The sequence below is a fragment of the Puccinia triticina genome, chromosome 12A, assembly GCF_026914185.1.
Source record: "Puccinia triticina chromosome 12A, complete sequence".
NCBI classification, from domain to species: domain Eukaryota; kingdom Fungi; phylum Basidiomycota; class Pucciniomycetes; order Pucciniales; family Pucciniaceae; genus Puccinia; species Puccinia triticina.
In genome coordinates, this window is record NC_070569.1 from 5,711,819 (window position 1) to 5,733,974 (window position 22,156).

General features: G+C 48.9%; 1 protein-coding gene across 1 annotated transcript; it reads right to left on the reverse strand.

Annotated features, from left to right (window-relative positions):
* Nucleotides 1-7,282: 7,282 nt before the first annotated feature.
* On the reverse strand, nucleotides 7,283-15,309 carry PtA15_12A563 (uncharacterized protein; the record flags this gene model as incomplete). The annotated part of the gene is made up of 17 exons (XM_053162185.1): nucleotides 7,283-7,349; nucleotides 7,409-7,809; nucleotides 7,887-8,458; nucleotides 8,532-8,676; nucleotides 8,739-9,029; nucleotides 9,095-9,148; nucleotides 9,225-9,452; nucleotides 10,498-10,529; nucleotides 10,603-10,730; nucleotides 10,825-10,865; nucleotides 10,929-11,306; nucleotides 11,385-12,125; nucleotides 12,149-12,611; nucleotides 12,729-12,841; nucleotides 12,942-13,055; nucleotides 13,113-13,331; nucleotides 15,301-15,309. 17 exons carry the CDS (start codon nucleotides 15,307-15,309, stop codon nucleotides 7,283-7,285), a joined length of 3,996 nt encoding a protein of 1,331 aa, XP_053026128.1.
* Nucleotides 15,310-22,156: the final 6,847 nt, after the last annotated feature.

A 22,156-nucleotide genomic window follows, 5' to 3' on the forward strand; every position in this document is an offset into this window, starting at 1 on the left:
TGTTGGCGGTAGTTCTTCGAAGTCGATTGGATGGTCAACTCAGGATGGGTGACTTGGAGGTCTTGATCGGCTGAGGGGGGTGGGCGGTGGGCGGAGGCCCGAGGTGGTCGACTGGGCAGAAACCCAGTCAGAAACTAGTCAGAAACCATTCTTCCAACTTGAATCGGCTTCCTGGGGTTAGGGTTGACAGGTGTGCATACACCACGGATCGTGTTCCTGGAATCGGCACACGTCCGGTGGACACTTGGGACTGAAGAGTGTCCACTGGATGGCCAGGGAGCATCCCGCGGATGCCAGGTGCGCTGAGCATCACGTGGACGTTTTTTGAAAGCGTTCATGTGATGCTCCGCTCTTAAGAGCGTCGAGTGGACATCCCAAAAAACCGTCCTTTGGACATTCTCCATTGAGAGTGTCCAATGGACACCTCGGGTCAAGCATCCATCGGACACTCCAGGCAGAGTGTCCGATGGACACCAAAGCATCACTGTCCGGTGGACACTCTTGTCTGAGAGTGTCCGATGGACACCATCAAGACAGCGTCCATCGGACACTCTCGACCGAGAGCGTCCGATGGACACCACCAAGACAGCGTCCATTGAACACTCGACCGAGAGTGTCCGATGGACACCCACAAGACACCGTCCATCGGACACTCTGGATCAAGAATGTCCGATGGACACCCACAACCGCACACTCTCCACTGAGAGTGTCCGATGGGCACTAACAAGACACCGTCCATCGGACACTGCGGATCAAGTGTGTCCGATGGACACCCACCATCAGCATTTTTCGGACACTCCGATGGAGCCAGAAAAAGGACTGCCACTCGCACACTCTGAGCACAAGTGTCCAATGGGACATTGATTGAACAATTGACCTCAAGTGCAGTCACCAGCAAACTGTGCCTAATTTCACTATTGCTACACGGTAGCATTGTTTTTCATTGCCTGGATTTTTTGTTTACAAGTCATTTACTCCAGAAAAAGTATCAAAAAAAATTCAAACCCTCCAATATGATATTTTGGATTTACAATCATTTCTCATTTGTTATGTAATTTCTCAACAAAATTATATGTTATAACCTAAAATACGGTAAGAATCCAAGATTCCAACACTGCCTAAAATTTAAAACTCTATAGAATTATCCACATCATTATCTTCATCCCCTGCATGGGTTTGTTGATATTCAAAGTGATGTAAGCCCCAGTTTTGTAAGCCATCTAAAACAGATTGAACCATATCTTGATTGGAAATCTGTGGTAGATGAGTCTGGGAGATTTGATGGTGATGAAATGGATCATTAAATGAAGCAGTGTTGATGACATAGTTTCTGTTGTCTGTGTGTTTGACTTGAGTGGTCCTGATTTCTGTTTCTTGGCGTTCAATTCTGGATGGTCCTGTGTTCATGATTGGACATTTTCCTTTGTGGCAATTATGCTGAACGTTGATACAAGCTTGCACATCCTACAAAGGTGCCCCAAGTTAATATTCTTGAATTTCAAATGGATCATTCAAATTAAAAAACTCACTTTGACATTAACATACTGATTTGTCTTTGTGCGGCAGATCTCTCGCATTGAATAAAGCTCATTTGTTCCCATTAGCTTGAAATGATTAACGTGGACATAGAACTTTGACCTTGCACTTGAATAATGTTCCCATAATGATTCAACTGATCCAACAATTAATTGTGAGCCATGTTGCGGAATCTGTGAGGAGAAATTGAATCAATAAATGATGGTAAATGGTTAAAATACAAAATCAATTACAACAAGAATTCAAGTGACTAACCAGAACAAAACATCCTCTCTCCAAAACTTCATGTTGGTTTATTTGAACTTGGTGAATTTGTCTGATTCTGTTGCTTGAGCAGTGTTCAATTAATGTTTGAGGTACTCCAAGCTGGTCTTCTTGAGGGACTTTGGTAATTTTTGCAAATGGATACTGTTGGGGCAAGAGCGGATTTGCAGTGGCAAGGTTGTAACCCAAAGACTTGCGGATAACTTCGTTGCATAGAAAAATATTGAGGACTTCTTGGGAGGCTTGGGAATAGGTCTGAGTTAAATGATCATACATATAGCCGCCAGAGAGAATAAACCGGAGTACATAATAATTATCAAAAGTGATAGCAATGTCTCGTCCTGGACTTTGTCTGTTTGAGTGGATTGATGTGTTCCGTAATACACCATTGAATGATTCAAACTTCTCAGTTGAAAAAAGACTTGCTGGTCCAAATCGAAGGATTGATTCAGGGAGATGGAGAAGGTGGTGAAATTTTGGTTTGTTGACCCATTGCGCAGTAGTTTTGATGGCATGATAAAGGAAATTCTTGATGTAAGCATTCAGATTTAATTGGTATTTGTCCATATTATCAATTTTTGTAATGAAAATAAAGGGAGCAAGTTGACAGAGAGCCGTCCAGATTTCTTTGCGTTTGGGAGTCAAAAGATCAAAAAAAATAAATGGGGCGGCTTGAACAAGAATCTTGAATTCTTTTCCAACTAGACTTTTGATGTGAGTGACAAAAGATTTCCCATTTATCGGCGGAATATTCAAACCTAGAGTGTTGAAGGATTGGAGACGTGTGGCAAGTTGGGTTTTTTCATGGGGTTTCAGTTTGTTTCCGGAAAGTACATCCCTTGCAAGATATTTTACAAATCCAAGGAGATCAACATGGAGTATTTCAACCGGAGTATCCTTAACACCATCAAAACCTGTGCAATCAATTTAAAAAGAATTTAATGATTGAATTTGTTCAGTTCAAAAAAGGGTAGCAGGAACTCAAATGGCTTTAGACAAACCTTCAAGCTCTAAAATGGGATTGAACAATCTTTCAGGCTGATTTTGTTCAAGAGTTTCCATAAGTTCTCTAATTCTGAAATTGTTCTTTGATTCTTCCAAAAAACGTGTGTTGATTGAGTCGGTGAGGCCCCATTGACGCTTCTTTCGAAGATACTCTGCATTAGTTTCTTCAATGGCAGTAGAATATAGTTCATAGGTTCTTTCGTGGGTAAGACTCCAAATCCTTTCATTGCCTGTGGCCTAAAATCCACCCCAAAATTTTAAACAAAACATTCTTCAGATACATACATGACCCAAACCTTCCCAAATGTGGAAAATCATATCATACTTACTTCAGATCCATCTGGATTCATTCGCAAGAATTGAAACATATAATCCAATGTTTTACGCTGATCCTTTCCATCTGCGTGTAAAGTACATATCCGACATGGATTCAAAGAGCTTCCAGGATTTGGTGTGTTTGTGAGCTTGGCATGCATTGGCGAGTCTCCCAAAATGCAAAAGACAAGTCCAGTAACTAAAACCTCCTGCATAATAGATGAATCAAATGCTGTGAAACCAGTTCTTGTAATAACACTGCAAAAAATTAAAATTTAGTCAAAATAAAAGTCATCAAAACTAAAGAAAAGTGGCACTTACTTCATTTCAGCAACTAATTGCTCCAGAATTTCCAATGCTGAGGCTCTGTTGGAGGTGGATAAGAAATGGCAGTTGTACTCCTGATTGGATAAGTTTGGCGGAAGACCAGAAAGCGTAAAATAAAAAGAAATGTGTTTGTTGAATTTCTTTGATATGTTTCCGGAAGTATCGTCGCAATATAGGGTGATTGGAATATGTCGAATAACTTTTCCTTCAGCTCTCTTGCGCCAAGGATTGGGTAATTTTCTTTTTGTTTGGTTGTTTTGACCATCACATTCTATAAGGAAGGAGATTAGTTGTTAGTAATTGAAACAAAATTGATACCCCAAAGAAGCAGATAATTTAAAGTACCAAAAATAGAATCACCACATATTTTAGAGAGGTTTTGCCCATTAAATTGAATTTTGCAGTAGCAATTCTTGAATTCACTCGCAGGGATAACTAGAAGTTGCGGATGATTGAACTCGATATCTTGAGGTATTTTCATTTTGATTAAGTTTTGATGATTTTTGACAAATGGTTCAAGATCCGGGGCGATGCATTTGGAAACAAGTTGAGAATCTTGAATGTAAAAGTAAATTGGAATCAAGAGTAATCCGGAAGCTAATTCAACCGGTTCGTAGAGATAGTAATGTTCTCCGTTGACTTCACACATTGGAGCACGATGTTGTGGCGCCAGCTCCTCAAGCCATTTCTTGGATTGTGAAAATTTGAAGTGGCCCTGACTTGTCATTTCGGGATAATAATCTATGTGCCGACTCACTAAGGGGTTTGCCAAATCCTATATGTTAAAAATAGGAAAGAGTAGTCAATTTCTTGACCAAAAATCATCAAAATAACATCCATGAGTCTTCCTTACTTGCGACAAGATTCCCTGGATACTGAGTGAAAAACAAGGAGTTCCAAAGGGACTTGGTGCAGTTTTCAGTTGAGTCTGGAGCAATTTGCGGACACGCACTTGTGCACTGCGTACAGTTGCCCAGGCTGGTAGCTTAATGTCACAGATTGACATCACAGCACGGACCTTGTTGTAGATTGCTCTTGAGATCAGGGAGTGGGTGTGCCCAATCAACATTGAGCCCACAAGTTCCTGCAGGTGGACATGGTTATTTTGGTCAGGTTTCTACCATAATATATTTAATATATTTACTGCTGATCCCAATTTTAGAAAAAAAAAGACGCACCATCTTGTTCTTGAATGGGAACCACCTTGCAGAATCGCCTGGATCATTATCATTTTCGCTGTCTGGAAGCCCATCAAACACTTCAGCATCTTCCTCAAGCAGCATTTCCTCAAGATGCGCAGTAATCAAATCATGAAGACTGATTTCATTGTCCGTGTTCAACCTGCTCTGGATTTGTGATTCCTGAAGTGCAGTGGTTGCTTCCATGGCATTGAGGTTGTCTTGATGATTGTACGTTTGATGATTTTCATCCTGATAGAGATCATTATCTTGCACATCCGGCTGAGGGAGGCTTTCTTCAAGTTCGGCCTTGTATCTTTCAAGTCTTTCCCTTGAAACTTGCTCATCATGCACTTGGAGATTCTCCAGATGATTTTTTCCCAATGCATGCTGACGCCAGTTTAAAAAATCCCCGCCCTGACACAACTCACATCTCCAAACCATACGTCTGTCCCTGATTCTGAGTCTAGATACAAAGAAATCCGGTACTTTTTCTGCAAAAGTGGTGTTAAGGGTCAATTTTTTTTCTCATGAAATAAGACCAAAATGAGCTGACCTTGTTTTTTGTTCATGTTGATCTCAGCCATTGATTGTGCGCGAGTGCAGTTGATTGATTTGTGGGGGGCTAACTTATGAGAATCAGTGCGGTGTTACCCTTGCAAGGGGCCTGTTCCCGCAGTGAGTGATGACTGCGGAACTTGCTCGAACGTTCCTCAAGCACCAGTGATCAGCTCTATGGGCCGAATGCCGTGTTGGGACTTACTCGAAAGGACTTGAAACCTCCAGCATCAGCCCATGAAGTGCGGTTTGACTTTCTCAAATGATCCGATATTGAAAGCTCCAGCAGCATCAGCCACTTGATTGACCATTAATCCCCCCTGCGGTTGACCATCTCACTCCATCTCACTTGGATTGGACAACTTTTTTCCGCAATGACACCAACTCGAACACCAGTGTTGAGGCTCCCAGCAAGAAAAAATCTTTCTCAGCAGTTGCTGGACCAAGCACCCAACCGTTTTAAGCCTTTTCTATGACCATCCTTCTCTTTTTGCCCGCCACCAACTGACCCTGACATCTGTCTCTATTCGCTCACACTAGGGCCAGAACCTTCAGGCAGTCACAAGCGGCCCCGCCGTGAAGCGAGTCCGTCTTCATCAAGCAATGGTGAAGACGGTGATGATGGTGGAAACTATATCCAAGAATCAGGCAAAGATAGCACCCACCCCAATCGACTCGGTCCATCAATAGACCCAGAGATAGACCAACTAGATCAATTGTTCCACAGCAATCAATCCGGTCTGATGCCCTCGGCAACATCCTCAACGGCCCCTGCTATGACCACCAAGGACGATCCCCTTGTGGATCTCCTCAGGAAGCTTCGGATTCAAACCAAGCTTGATGATAAGCACTATCAAGATGCTATCACTATATTGAATGTAAGCATTTTTTTTCACTCTTTGGCTTCCACCCATCTCATTGAAGTTGTATCAAAAAGACGCCAGGAGCTGCCATGCCCTTCTTAGTCTTCCAAGAGATGCAGCGCTTGCAGCAGGACTCCTCAGGCTCAGCCACACACGAGCCAAAGGTCACCGCAAATAACAACAACAGCACCGCTGAACCCCCATCCAAAGGTTTTCAGTACAGCAATGTCCTAAAGGTCTGTTCCAATCTCCCTCTCTCATGTCATATCCTCATCGGTGTGTGCTTTTTTCTTTAGGACCGTATCCGGGACATCTCCAAAGAAACAATGCTGCGATCCGACATCCAGGCCTACACACAAAAGCAATACACCCCTGGGACAGGTGACAGGTCCTTGCTCACCCTCACAATGGTGCGTTGTCTTTGACATGATTTCTCATTCTTGATGCATAGCACTGATCTCAATTTAAACAGCAAAGTTTACACCACTTCAAACATTTCAAGATGTTCCGTGCGGAATATCCTGTCAGGGTCACGGAATATCCGGTAAATAATCGGAATATCCGGTCATTTTCTGGATCTGGGATCCTATCATCTCTTCTCTCACGCTCATTCCCACTTTCTCACGCTATGGAGACACATCCAATTTGCCGCACCCAACAAGAGAGATTGCCCACGGGGCCCCGCGAGATTTGTCATAAAACACTCACACCCACACACACAAGCACAGGGCAGAGGCCAAGAGGGCCTGTGTGGCAGGCAAGCCGAGGCGTTTGATGATTGCGTAGAGCGCCGAGGCCTCTTGGTTGGGCCCCTGGAGCGAGCAGAGACCGGTGAGTGTGCTGATGACAATCGCGTAGATCACCGACTGTTGGCTCGCCAGCCCTGTCCCCACTAGCATCGTCACGATGTGCAGGATGTCCGGGAGATACAGCTGGGCCTGGATGTGCGCCGAAAACGAGATGCTCATCTCCATGGGGACGAGCGCCGTTATCTCCGGCCATTCCGGACTGTCCGATATCATCGCCACTGGCTGCGCGGTCGTCCGGCCGATCGCCAGCACCACACCATCAACAATCAGCCCCTCAACCTATTTGAAGAAGCACGATTACGCACCCTCCGCAGCAGCTTGCCTTGCAAGTTGATGCAGTTTCCAGACACCGCAATCTCACAGACCTCGGTGAACCGGGCCGAGTTGGACCCATGGGTGATTGCGGACATCGCGAGCTCCTCCATGATCAGCGGCAGGAGGGATTCCTGGCGGGCCACGGAGGGCCATATGCGGCCATGCAACAGGCCTTGGAGCTAAACCCACACACGAAAAAGTCAGTTGGGGGCGAAAGAAGCCAGCGCCAGAGACGCACTTCTTGTTGACACAGGGTGAGTTCGATGAGTCTGCGCAAGATGTTTTTGACGCGGTTGCGGGCATGTTCGTACTCCTCACGGGGACAGACGAGACAGTTGCTGAGTTTCTGGAGCCAGGACTTGACGGCGACCTCGGAGGCCGAGGCGGTGGGCAGGGAGATGAAGGGAGGACCTCGGCCCACAGCTCGTGGCCCAGCGTCGGGCTCAGGCGCTTGGTGCCGTCGTGCCAATGCTTGAACTCCATCGGCTGGACACTCTTCAGCTCCGCGCCGAGCTTCTCCTGGTGCTCGTAGAGGAAGCGGTGCAGGACGTGGCGGTCCGAGGCGTCTAATGGGACCGCTGCTAGCTCCTCTTGCAGATCACACCCCTCCTCCGCTAACATCCCCGGCTCGTCTATCAACTACCCCCCAAAAGTGTATCCCGTTATTTTCATTCCCGTGTCAGGAGGTGGAAAAGGAGAAGAGGAGGAAAGCGTACGGAGATGTCCTTCAAGAAGCGGGTCATGGGGTAGACTTTTTTCGCCATGAAGGGGTTAAGGGGCTTCATAGCGGGTTTGCGCGCGGAGAAGCGGATATTGTTGGAGAGGGCCTGGAGGACCTTGGTGATCATGACAAGGCTCCTGCGAATCTCGCGGGTGTTGTTCGGGAGATCGAGGTCAATGACCTCGGGGGAGACGATGGCGGGGTTGATGAAGCGGAGGAAGATGAAGCCGCCGATGGAGGTGAACACGCTTTCGGGGTATTTCTCCTGGACGGTGGTTGCGAAGTGGTGGCAGATCTCGCAGATCGCGCCCGGGAGCTTCTTCCAGGACACTGCAATCACGTTGAGGAACGCCTCCGTGACCTGCTCCAGGTTGCGCGCCGCCTCGTCCTCCTCCGCACTCGCCCGATGCGGGTCGAAGTTGACCAAGAACTCCGAGGGCTTGTTAACAAGGCCGACCAGCAGGTTCGAGAGCGTGGCCCGCAGATAGTTGTAGCCCTGGGCCCGGGCAAAGATGGTGAGCAGCCGCGTGGTGAACAAGTTCCCCCGGAACACCGTTGACTCGTGGTCTAAACACCCAGCATCATTGTTTCGTCAGCCATATGTGTACGTAACGAGAGTGGGGGATGCAGGACGACTCGCCTGTCGCCGCGACTTCCCGCTCGATCGAGGCCTTCAGGAACTTGATGACGCCTTTGTGATAGTCAAAGATATTGAGGATCACCTCCGTCATTTCCTCAAAGTCGGCGGACCCGCAGGCGAGCGTGAGGTCGGGCCGAGTGATTATCTAGCCACCCAAGAAAAAACAGCATCAACAGCGAGTCTTGCGGCGCCAAGAAAAAGCCCTACATCGACGATTTTGTCCAAGCCAGTCGCCCGCACAGGCTTGACGAGCTCGGGCAGGCCCTCCTTCACGACCTCCCACAGGATGTGGATATTTGCCTGTTTGATGCGATTGTCAGGGTGGTGGAACATGTTGACGAAGTAGCGGAAGGCGGGGTCGATGTTCGCAGCCATGAGCTTGACAAGACAGTTGATGGTCTGCCCGCGGAAGCCGGCCAGCTCGACGATCTCCCGCGTGATCGAGGCCAGCTCCCGTTGCAAGGCCGCCGCGTGCTCCAGCGTCCCCCCGCCCCCGCCCTGCTCCCCTCATACATCATCAGTTCTCTGCCCCCAGCCGCCCTCTTGAGTGGGAAGTCACGCACCTTCGTTCCGCCGCCCGCCGCCATCTTCCCTTTGCAACTCCGGACCGCAACAACCTACACAACAGATCCCGCAGAAGCTTTCCGCATCAATACACCCGCTCTCGCCCAAGTAAGGATAGAATACACGTACTTCTAACTTAGTGACCTCAGTGAGCAAGAACGAGAGATAATCGTAATGGCGACTGAACAGGCGAACATGGACGACCTCGTTGTTAGCAGTGTGGTTGCCGCGGAGGAGCGCGTGTCTGGGCACGAGCTTGAGCCGGTCGTAGAACGCGGCCAGGGCCTTGAGACACGCGATGCTGAGGTCCCTATTCGCGCGCTGTCGACTAGCTTCCTCGGCCGAGATACACAACACCTGAGATCCAAAAACAAGCGTCAGAGCAAGTACGGGTGATGGGCAGAGGGGCGGGTTATACCATGTTGACGCTGGTGGCCCAGGCAAGGAAGTAGTCAATCATCTGGTTCTTGAGCACAGTGCTCGTCACCAGCGGCGCCGCCCTCTCCTTATTACAGGCGACGATGACCTCAGCGAGCTGGGCCATCTTGTACTTGATGCGGGTAGCAATGGGGCCGAAGTCGGAGCCGAGGCAGCCGAGCCTGTTGGTGTATCTGGTGAAGTCGATGAGCAGGGCGGCGACGCGCTCGGCGACGGGTTCGGCGAGGGGCTCGACAATGCGCTCGAAGAAGAGGCGCAGCATCGAGATGGCCTGCTCGATGAAGTGGCTGAACGGGCTCTGCGGCTTGGCGCGCTCGTGCTCGAAGAAGTGGGCGACGATGGACTTGAGGTGTTTGAGCAGGATGGGGAACAGGGCGGTGTGGAGCTCGGTGCCCAGGGCGTCTTTGACGCCCTCGCGCATCCGCAGGTCGTCGGCGACGAGCAGGTCCACCATCTCCTGTGATCTCCCCACACATCCGTCACACTCATCAGTCTCGGGGGTAGGGCGGAGGGGGAGGGAGACGACGCACCTGGATGTACCGGTCCACGTTCCGGGCCCGGTCGGGCAGCGCATAGAACCGGTCGTGGAGCAGGTCCGGGGGGATGAAGTGGTCGAGCGGGGCGGGCGGGGTTTGGGATGCGAGGGGTCGTGGAGGGAGGCGATGGAGGTGAGGAGGCCGGAGATGCTGATCCAGGCGTTCGTGTTTTCCTGCATCTCGTATCCCAGCAAATGAGCCCACAAGAGAGAGTATCAAGCAGAGTGTGAGAGAGAGAAGAGACGGACCAGGACGCCTTTGCCAGCAATGGCGCCGAGGGCCGGGGCACAGTCGTACATGCCGGGGTCGCCGGAGGAGTCCTCGAAGGGGCGATGGCCGACGAGGGAGGAGAGGAGCTTCCAGCGGCGGAGGGCCTCGTCCCAGAGGGGATCGATGATGGGCGAGTTGGAGGCGATGGTGCGCATGACGAGCTTGGCCCGCTTAGCCTGGGCCACGCGACCTGCACACACAAAGAACCGTACACACACGTCAGCACAGCGTTGGTTTTCGGGAGGAGGGGGAGGAGGGCTGACCGCCGAGCCCCTTGCCGTTGTCCGGCAGGCCCTGCAAGGTCGCCGAAAGCTGGGCGGCCGACAGACTCGCGTCGAGGCCGCAGAGACGCAGGACGGGGGGGGTGCTTCTCGAAGACGCTGATGAGCTCCTTGGAGCAGCGCAGGAGGTGGGCCAGGTTGTATTGGTCGACGGTGCAGAGGCCGAGCGGGACGGCGAGGCGGAGGAGGTGGCCGAAGACGAGCCAGTCGTGGGCGTGGGACTCGCTGGCGAACGGGAACCCCGGCTGTCTCGGCCCCGCGGATCAGCAGCTTCCTTTCGGCAAGGGCAGAGGGGACATCAAACGTACGCTGTGGCCCCGCTCGCTCCACTCCACCGCCTCCTTGAACCGGTCCAGATACGCCTTGAGCAGCTGCAGCACCTCGCGCTCTTCCTCGCGGAAGACCCAGGTCTCGAGGAGCGCCTTGAGCACGGCGATCCCGACGATTGCGCGGGCCTGTCTGAGCCCGAGCGGGAGCAGCTCGACCCCCGGGAGCCCGCGGCCCGGCTGCTCGCCGGCCCCCGGTCTGGGCAAGGAGGAGGGCTGGTGGTAGGCCCGCAGGACGGTCATCGCCGCTTGGCGCACCGGGCGCGGGTTGCGGTTGTTCAGCAGCAGCGTCGTCAGATACACAAACATCTCCAGGTCTTCCGGGTCGATGTCGTGGCCCGAGGCGAGCCGCGAGTTGAGCTCGTGCGCAGAGCGGCCCGTGTGTTGCTGTTGTTGGTGGTGGTGGTGGGGGTGGGGGTGGCGGGCCGAGGGGGGCACGAAGAAGGCCAGCGTCGTGTCCTGGGTCCACAGGTTGAGCAGCGCCCGGACCAGCTCCGTCTTCTGACCACTCTCGTCGCCTCCGGTGATGAGCTTGGAGTTGGAGCGCATGAGGATGTGGAACTGGTTGGTCTCGAGCACCGCGCTCATGAACACGTGTCTCAGGGAGGAGGCGATGGCGGGGTAGAGCTCTTTGAGCTTGACGTTCCAGTTCGCCATGTCGTCCTCGTCCTCCGACGACCGATCCTCTGGGTGGGGGTGTGGGGAGGAGGAGGAGGGGGACGAGGAGCGGGAGGAGGAGGAGGAGCGGGGCGGGATCTCGGGGTCGCTGGCCAGTTTGTGGCAGGCCTGGATGAAGGCGATCTGGAAGGGCACGAAGCTCGTCCGGGACAGACACTTCTCGAGCAGCGTGGTGTCGACGAAGTGGCGGTCGAGCTTGCAGAGCGCGGCGAGGGCCTCGGACATGAGCGGGATCTCGACGACGCCCTCGGAGTTGGTGAACGGCTTGGAGGGGTCGAGCAGGCGCGAGTTGAGGTCGCCAACGAGGTCCAAGGCCAGCAGCCGCAGGCCGGGGCCCTCGGCGGTCATCTTGGGCGAGAAGGTGGCCGCCTTGCAGAGGTCCACACAGCATGCCGTGGCCACGTCGGTCATCTTGACCGCCTTGAGATGTTTGCGCAGACTCTCGATGAACGCGGCCTTGCGGGCGGTGACTTGGGAGCGGTTGCGGTCGCCGACGGTGATCTGAGGACAATGTCGGGGCAGACGGCGAGCAGCATGGGCATCGTCGGCCAGGTGTATGCGCGCTTCTTGCCGTTCTCGGACAGGCCGTGGGCGACGTCGAAGAGCACGTCTGGGGCGCCCTCGAGCCGGCCGTTGGAGCGGACCAGGCTGGCATACTCGTTCGGATAGGTCTCGATCCAGTTCCAGATCGAGCGTCTGAGGGCCAGGGCGATGTCGGACTGGGCGGCGCGCTTGAGGTGGACAAACTGGGCGGAGAGCTCGCGGACGATCGAGCTGAGCCGGTGGCGGTTGAGCGAGCAGAACTCGAGCAGCCGGGTCTCTGAGCGGTCCGGGAACTCTTCGGGGCCGGACCAGTAGGCGATCCAGTTCTTGATCTTGCCGAGGACGATGGTCCAGTTGGATGCGGAGACGAAGAAGCGGATCTTGGAGACCTGGGTGAGGATGTCGCCCATGAGCGAGGGCAAGATCGGCTTCTCGTCGGGCTCTCTTCCGCCGCCGCCGCCACCACCGAATATTGAGTTTTGTTGTTGCTGCTGCTGTTGTTGTTGTTGCTGTGGGTTTCCGAGGGTGGCTTTCCGGTGTGCTTCGTAGTTGGCGGATGACTGGCAGGTGCTGCCGATGGGTCCGAGGGCGGCGCTGGCGTCTTCGAAGCGCTGGTGCTCCTTGAGGAAGAAACTAATGGTGGCGACGAGCTGCTTGGCAAGGTTGTCGTTGAGCTGGGGGGGGGGGGGGGTCAACCCAGTCTGTGAGCGATGGTTTGGGGGCCTGGCTGGGGTGGTGGGGCGTGGGGGGTGGGTCGTGGCTGGCGAGGGCGACCTGCTCGCGGTGCCAGGCCCAGTGGTATGACATGCAGTAGCGGAGGATCTTGATGACGAAGAGCTGTGTGCGCAGATGGTTGACGAGTCCGGTCTGTTCGTCGGAGGTGAAGGGCTGTTGACGGAAGGGAGTCAGTGAGTGAGTCAGCCAGGTATAGTTAGTGCAGCTCACGTGGGAGGGTGAGGCTAGTTTCTGGAGTAGTTTTTGGATGACGCAGGGCAGTCGCTGGCAGCACATCTCGAATAGTGCGCTGCATGACTGGCGGATGAGTACGTCTGTCTCGAGTGGGCTGAGATGGGGTTGGCCTGGTTGGATAGCTTGGCCATGATCTTGTTGACGAGGGCATCGATGAGTTCGGCTGCTGCTACTGCTGTTGATGTTCCTTTTGACCTGTTCAATGTTTGTCAGGATCACGAGATGGTCTCTTGCGGTTGCCTTTGAGAGGGGACCAAGATAGAATAATCCGACCGGATACTCCGAGTATTTACCGGATATTCCGTCACCCCTACCAGATATTCCCCGCGGAATATCAAACAATGTTTGAAGTGCACGGACTCCCCCTTGAGTTCCGCAGAAAGGAATTCCCGCCAGGGGTCATTGATGGTGACAACGCAGCCACAAAAGATTTTATCTCCCAAGTACGCAAGATCCAGCGCCACGTCCGGTACGGTGTCCGTGAGAAGCTCCTTTCAAACATTGTTCGACCCGACAACTCTGGATTCGTTGAGGAAGGTGAAGTTCCGAATATCCATGAGCTTGCCGAGACAGTTTACAGGCACCTGCACCCTGTCGAAGCATCTGTTTCAAACGAGCAGCTTAGAAATATCTCAGTCCTTTTCATTGCCCGAGTTGCCCACCTTCGATTACAAACCGTCGATCACCTAGTAAATCCTCCACTCAAGAAAATCTCGCAATGGGACCTAGTTGATCAAAAGCTCAAAGAACTCGCGACTTGTAACGCCGATTACTGTGCGGTGTAAGTGTCTCCATTTCTCTTTCACTGCATATTCCGTATTTATGTTCATCAAAAAAGTAGCCTGACATTTTTTATTCATTAAAGCTGGGGCAAGGCAGTCCTGGCCAAGGATCATGCCCTCTTTGGGCAGGGGAAAACGTTTGCACAAATTGCAAAGGAAAACACCATCAAAATGCCCACCGATGACGAGGTTCAGGAACAACTCAACATTCTTCTGCAATCTCGTGCCGGTAGGACCTCTAACGAGGCTCAAGAACAACCTGATGAGCATCACCGATCTCGTTCCGGTGGGATCTGAGGCCTATTGAACTCGTGCCGGTAGAACAAGAACAGCTCGACGAACATCTAAAATCTTGCTCTGGTAGGATCTGAGGCCCGACTAGCCCCTCCCACCAAATTTCTCACTTTTTCATCGTCTCCGACCAGTCTCCTGGAGGTGGGACCTGGAACAACTTTGGATAACATCTCAATGACCATCTCCGATATCATCCTGCTAGGATTGCAGGCTTCTCCCTCAACATTTTCACTTTTTATATGTGTTGTTTGCTACAATCTCACCGATGAAAATAATAAAGTACTGAAAACGTTATTATGTACGTGAGCCAGCCAAAAAAAAAAGGCTGCAGGTGCGAAAAAAAAAAATTGGGTCCGCAGGTGCGAAAAAAAAATGGGCCGCAGCAAAACTGGTGTGAAAAAAATGGGCCGCAGCAGCTTGGCTGCAGCCAGGCAAGTGAGAATATCCGGTGGACATTGACACTCAGGGCCGTAAAGTCCAAACTCATATCCGCTGGATGGTTTTGCCGCATCCGCTGGATGGTTCGATGCCATAGGATACCATCCAGTGGATGGTTCTCTCACATCCGCTGGATGGCTCGATACCATCCAGCGGATGGTATTGTAACATCCGCTGGATGGCTTGATAACATCCAGCGGATGGGTTTGTCATATCCGCTCAATGGGTTTGTTACATCCGCTGGATGCCTCGATACCATCCAGCGGATGTGACGCTCTGAAATGTTAAGGATCCGTCCAGCAGACTAGTGTCCGCTGGACGCTTCCTGCCCCGCGAGTTCTGGACGGCAGAAAACATGTCCAAGTCCACATCCGATGAACATCGGACATGTCCCGTGGTGTACATACGAAGTATGTATGTAGAACGCTTTTGTGTTTTACTGTGTAGTCAAGATCAAGCAGCACTTTTCTACAAACCTATATGTTCAATCCGAGTCAGTGAATCTCATTCATGTATTCGTACTGACGTGTGTATCCCCAGGAAAATCCCCTCAGTAATTCTTCAGCTGAGTGTTTCCACAATGTCAAGAGTGTAATGGTCCACTCATCCTGCAAATTCAGACGGGGTATCTATAAGGATCTCTTGCATACCTCCTGCATGAATTGAAAAATTATTTTGGGGTGTAATATTGCTATGGTCTGGGCTATGGAGAGCAAGAAAGAGTCTATGTATGATCATCTGGGGTTCTGGATGCTAAGGCCCCGTTTGGAGCCGATATAATCCAGGCGATATATGAGTTTTTTTGCATGACATCCTATGTGACATCTGATCAGGTCCGCCAAAACTTGATCAGATGTCACAAGTTTCCAGATTATATCGCGCAATTATATCGGCTCCAAACGGGGCCTAAGTAGTAAGAGGTAGATTGTGGGACAAGGAAGCTGCCTGGATCTCCAGCCTCTCAAACCATCAGTGTGCAGACTGTAAAATTTACATGAAAAGCTAGATACATAGGAAAGTGGATGACTTCCCGTCAGCATTTAGAGAGCTCTGGATGCCCCCCCAACTCCTCAATTAAGACACCTACAAAAACAACAAACAGCGCACATGAAAGCAATGAACAACAGGCTGATGGAAATATCTTCCTTTTTACTGAAAATTAAGAGTTTGGGTGTGTAAATTGAGATCTGGGAGGCTAGACTTGATGGGAAGTCATCCAGTCCCTGCTACAGCTCATGTCCAATGGGTTCTTTGACATGAAAATCTGAAATCAAAGTTCTGGTGCCACTGCCCACCCATCCGCAATCATTTATATTTTCTTTTATTTGTAAAATTGAGGCTCACATTAGCACTTTTTTATTTCTACCTGGAGGCTTGAGTATAAGGTATGGTTCAATAATATCTATGCCTTGAATTTTGAGTACTCCAATTTTTTATCACCCCCCCCCCCCTTGAATTAAGATTTGAGAGACTTATGTGCAGTACTCGGCCAGGTGGTTGCACCAGGAAAAATAAACTGTCACTAGACTACAGTTGAAATCAGCTGAGCTGCCCACCAGTTGCACAGTTAGACTCTTGGACAACCCCCTGTAGGAAACAAAGCGGTCATTGTATCATAGTTGTGATAGTGCCAGAGCTGGAAAAAAGTGTTAGCCATTGTTGCTTGATGTCACCTGACGTCTGGTGACGACTTATTTTCCTGGTATGATAGTTTTTTTGCAAGTAAGACTAAGATCTGTGTTTGAGCATGGCTATTGCAACAGTGGGTAGTTACGTTACGCTACGTTACTCAAGCGTTTTTTGTAACGCAATGTTTTTCGTTACCACAGCCCCCCGTTACTGTACCCAGTAACGGCAAGCGAAGAGAGCTTTGAATAACCTAACGTTGCCTTTTTTGAGATAACGGCTGGTACCGCGCTGTAACACATAACAAGCGGTGCTCTGAAGACCGTGCAGTTCCATTTTAGATGGCCAGGGACTGCCCCTGCGTATACTACTTGCAGTTGCACTGCCTGAGAAAATTGATTGGGTTAAATTGGAAAAAGCGGTGCTGATTGGACTGAAGTTGAAACACCGGAGCTTGATATTTTTCTCGCTCTATTCTGCAATACTATAGCCAACAGCCAACAGTGTATCATCTGTCTTGATTTTTAAATCATAAACAATCCAAACCATAAAGAATGAATTCACCAAGCCAACCAGCCGAACCGCTCTCTGGAAACCAGGACAACAATGCGGCACCAACCGGTAACACCTCCGACCAGTCCACTGTGCAGCCACGCCGATCAAGACGGGCCTCATCCGTCCTTGCAGCATCAAATACTGCATCAAAAAGACCAGGCGCACCTTTGTCCGATTCAGCTCAGTCAACTGCGGTGTCGAAAAAGCCAAAGCGCAAGCAGAAGAGATCACGCGGACAGCCCTCGCCTCAGCCCGCCACAGAGAAAGTCACTCAAAAACAAGTGAAGTCTAAAGGAAGTTTTGCCGTTACACAAGCCCAGGTATTTGAAAAGTTGCATGTAAAAAGTTTAAAGGAATAGGGTAATTAATCAAATGATCAATCCCTTTTTTTTGGTACTGGTACTGCAGACAAGTGCAGATGAGTTTGATTACGACCAGAATTCAGATGGATCAATTGAAATCCAGCCAAGAGAAAACAAGAAGCCCAAGGAGACTGTGTACGACAAGGTTGTTGATTATTTTCACGATCCAGCGTGGAAGCAGGGGGACCCGCCAAATACAACCTTAAATTACAAATGCAAGTGGTGTGGCCAGAACACTCGGGGCCATACATCATCACTTGGAAATCTGAAGAGCCACCGAGATGGATCTGCTCAATCGGAAAAGAAGAGCCGTGGTTGCCCAAAGCGAGATGAAGCAAAGCAGGCGGGGGCAAAACTACCGCCTACAGTTAGCGAGCGCAATCTTCAGCAATCTCAGGGTGGTGGAGACTCCAAGCAAACCACTATAATTAGTACCGTAACAGCTTCGAAATCACTTTTTTTCCTGCGTAAATAACGTAACGAGCCGCTTTTCCCTCTAAAAACCTGCAATGATACCGTACCAGAGCTACCGTTACTGGTAACGGTACCAATAACGATCAAAAATCATTACGTTTCCGTTATGGTATCCGTTATGGTATCCGTTACTGGTACCGTAACCACCCACCGTTGGCTATTGCAACAATGGGCCACCTAATGTGTAGCGGCACCTTTTTTTTGGCCAGTAATACACAGCATTAGTGGGATTTTACGGCTAGCTTTATAAGCAGAATTTTACATTGCTAGAAACAAGCTTTAGCCTAGCTTGTTTTCTGCACTGAAACCTTTTTTAGTGTTAGCGGCAAGTGCAGAAAAGAATCCGCTACGCTGAGAGTTAGCCTAACAGATTATTGCCCTCCTGGTAGCATAGCAAAATAATTTCCCCGCTATGCTAGGGCCGGAGAAAACTGGAAGAAAAAACTGGCCAGTTTTTGCCTGTATTTGTGTGACTATAGGAACAAAAACAGGCTGGTGTTCCTGCCCACTTTCATCCTTGTAGTTGCGCCAGGACAAAAATGGGCTGCTGCTGCCCAGTTTTTTCCTCAGCATAGAAAAAAGCTACAACAACAGTTAGTGTAGCTTTTTTCTCCACTAACGCTAGTCTACCCATAGTAAATTGTAGCAGTAACAGCTTTTGAAAAATAACCGCTAACACTACACTAGTGAACAGACAAGAAACACTAGAATAGTAATGCATAAGGAAAACAAGCTCTTCAGCTTGTTTTCCGGGCTCAAATATTGGTCTCGGATGTCTAGCAAGTGTCACGGAGTGTAACCTATTGGTTAGGTTACACCACCTAGCACTTTTTCAGTGCCTTTCTGAGTAGTTTAAGTGGGCTAATCTAGCTGCTAAGAGCATCCACATTCAGCACTAAGTTATCCCGGATTAGGGCACTTAGTACACCCCCGCATCCCCATCGGCTTGGATCAACTTGGGATCAACTTGACCCGGAGCTCCGTTTGGAGCTAGTGGGGTCTACATGTAGACCTCACTAGTCCTTGGACTAAACGAACAATGAATATTCAACATGCTCAGCATGAGCTCTATGTGTTTAGGTGCCAAACACATAACATACAGGCACCTAAACACATAACCTCCGACAGCCTTGGACCCGCTAATCCCCACCCATGCAGTCGGCTGATTGGATTAGCTTATTCCAAGCATAATCCGAGCTAGTTAGTCCATACTAACTTAGCCACCAATGCTGATGCTCTAACAATAGCACCACATAAGAATGGCTTAAAAAAGCTATCACTACACTATGCTAGTGCCCATCACTGTGAAACAAAACTCAAGAAAATGCTGCCAGTTGACATGCAATATTACAAAGGTGCCTTTGTAATATTGCATGTCAACTGTGCCTTTGTAATATTGCATGTCAACTGGCAGCAGTTTCTTGAGTTTTTTTCACAGTGTGCATATTCACATAGCTGGCCCATTGTTGGCTATTAGAAGTTTAACATAGCACAAGTCCCTAGATTAGTAGGTTTGGAGGGCTCTAGCAACACTGGGTTGATACGATTCAATACAATATTAGGCCAAATTTTGTGTCGAATCAATCCCAGTTACCTATTTGGACCGTTACCGTTAGCAGTAACGAGATTTTTTGGGCGCTGCGCGTATCAAAACACTATCTGCGTTACCATACCGTTGCCGTTATGGTAACGCAGATAACGTGGCAACGGCAGTGTTAGAGCCAAAAAAAGGCTAAAAGAGCCAAAAAAAATCTTGATACCGCGGCAATATTGACTTCATATCAGCGGCAATATCGTAACGGCTTGAAAAAAAATCCAAAATTCAAACCAAATATTGGTAACGCGCTGCCATTACTGGTAACGGTAACAATAACGCACCAAAAATCAATAAGATATCAATACGTTACCGTTACTGGTATCTTATCGACCCAGTGTTGGCTCTAGCCATTGGCACCTTGTCAGCTGTGTTTATGAAACTTAGGGTAAAAACCCGTCAAAAATAAGGTTTTTTGCCCTAGTACTATAACTGTACTGAAATAAAACACTGGCAATAATGTGCCAAACTTGTTACGTGGTATTTAGCCACTACAAGGGTTTAAACACTCTTATGCAAGAGGAAGATATTTGTAATTAATAAGGTTTACTTATTAAGAACAGGGACATATAAGGTTTTTGATGTAGAAATAGCTGGTAAGCGCTTAAACTGATTGGCTGCGCGTCAGAGGCGGAGGTCTTACAGAAACTATTTATACAGATATAACTGTAATAAATTCTTATAAGGAATATTGGCAATTTTAGAGTTAAGATCTAGGGGTTTTTGTGCCAAAAGGGAAGAAATAAAGGAAGTGGTGGCTTTAATAAGCCAAAGGAGAATTTTCACGAGTTAACTTACAGGTTAATGGGTGGTGAAATGTCTGGGGGGACAATTCCAGTGGCTCAATTACCTCCTTAAATACTGGAGAGGTCATTGAGGGTGTTGGAAAGTTCCCATTAGTTTTGGCTATGGTTAAATGCCAAGAGTAGACGTGTAATCTGCCTTGGTTATGGATATTTTGTTTGTACAATATTACACAACTTCCCTTACTCCCACACGTGACATTTGTATAACCAATTGTCACGTGAAATAGCTTAATATGAAGTGTAATATCAATTTGTACTAAGTGTTCATCTCACCCGTGGCAGCAATGGGTAGTTACGTTACGTTACGTTATTCACGTAATTTGGGTAACGTAACTACCCTCGTTAACCGCAGCTGCCCGTTACGTTATTTGTAACGGGGTCTTTGCATGCCTCGCGCGTAACGTAACGGGCTCTTTTTTTGAGGTCGTTACTGCGCGTTATCCACCAGATAACGCGTAACGGTCCAAAATTGGCCGTTATCGGGCGTTATATGGCGCTCCGCAGGCGCCAGTAACGTAACAAACACCAATATTTTTCTGTCACGTTCCAGCGGTACCGTAACGCACTGCCGTTACGAATAACGGTAACGATAACGGCTGAAAAATCATTATGTTACCGTTACGTTACCGTTATTGGCAACGTAACTACCCACCGTTGCCCGTGGCTCATGTTTCACAGGGGAAAGGAATTTTACTATTAATATAATTTTATGTATTTTAATTTATGTAATGATTTTTTATGTAGTTTTCCTGCTCTTTGGAGCGCTTTGTGGCTATATGTACATATGTAACAAAATGTATGAAGGAGTAGGAATGAGGGGTTACTTTGATTGGGTGACCCCCCTTAATTTAGCACGATGATTCTGAATATTCAATAATATTCCAGGATTTGTAAGTGGTTTACAAGTTTTGCAGGCTTTTAGGATACTTGTTGTATCTCTAAGGCTGACACACCTGCTGACAGTGACGGGTACCGCTCTTGAGCAGATCCTTTCTGCCCTTGCAAGTGCAGTCAGTGGGAACAGGGTGTTCAATTTTAGTAAAAGTTCAACCATGTAGCTGCACCCACCATGGTTGCCTGCAAGGGCAGATAGGTACCTTACTACCTGCTATCAATGGTGAAACAGATACTATACAATACAGTATATTCAGATACTTGTGTATTGTATCTGTTGAAAAATACAAAATTGTAAATACAAATGTATTGTGTCTGCCTGAAGATACAATACCATAGTATTGTATCAATAAATTATTAAAACTTGATTTTCTTGTTTTTTGCCACTGTGGACTGTATACAGAAAAACTATCAAAAAACATAAAAATACAGTATCTTGTATTGGGCTGTATTTGCAACAAGATACCAAAGTTTGAATACATTTGTATAGTATTGGTCTTTGAATACAATACAAATAAATAGTATTGGGTGCAAAACAGATACAAATACAGGCAGATACAGATACATGTATTGTATTTTTTTCACAGTTGCTGCTATAGGGTGACGGATACCTGCCAGAAGGCAACAATGGGCATCTCTAGCCCCAGTGGTAAGTAAAGTCTGGGCTTGTGCAAAGTGTGACCCTCCAAAGGAGGGACTTCACTGCCAAGGGGGTTGTATTGGTTACAACCCGCCGCAATAAGTTCAACTGGGGGAAAGCAATGTAAGGGCCTGTACCATAGCGCGCGCGGAGCCGATGTTTTCTGTATTTCTAGGTCAAAAACGTTTTTGACTGAAAATGCGTACCAGGGGGGCTGATTTCAGATCAAATCAAGAAAATGATTTCTTGCGTTTCAAGCCTGTTTTTGGAAACACCCCCCACCCTGTTTTCCAAAACGCTACCACACTATCCTGCAATCACCACCGACTTGTCACATGCGGCATGCCAACCCAACACGATCCTCCGATTGATCCAAACCTTTTCACCCTGGCCCCACTCCCAGCCCCATCACTTGTCTCCAATGACTTTTTGCCTCCGCCAATCAACTTTTTGGACAATTCTGATGACAGCGGGAGGCAATCAGTTTGAACAATTGACAAAAAACTAGCAAGATTTGATTGGTATTGATGAGCTCCAATGAGCTGACTTGCTCAG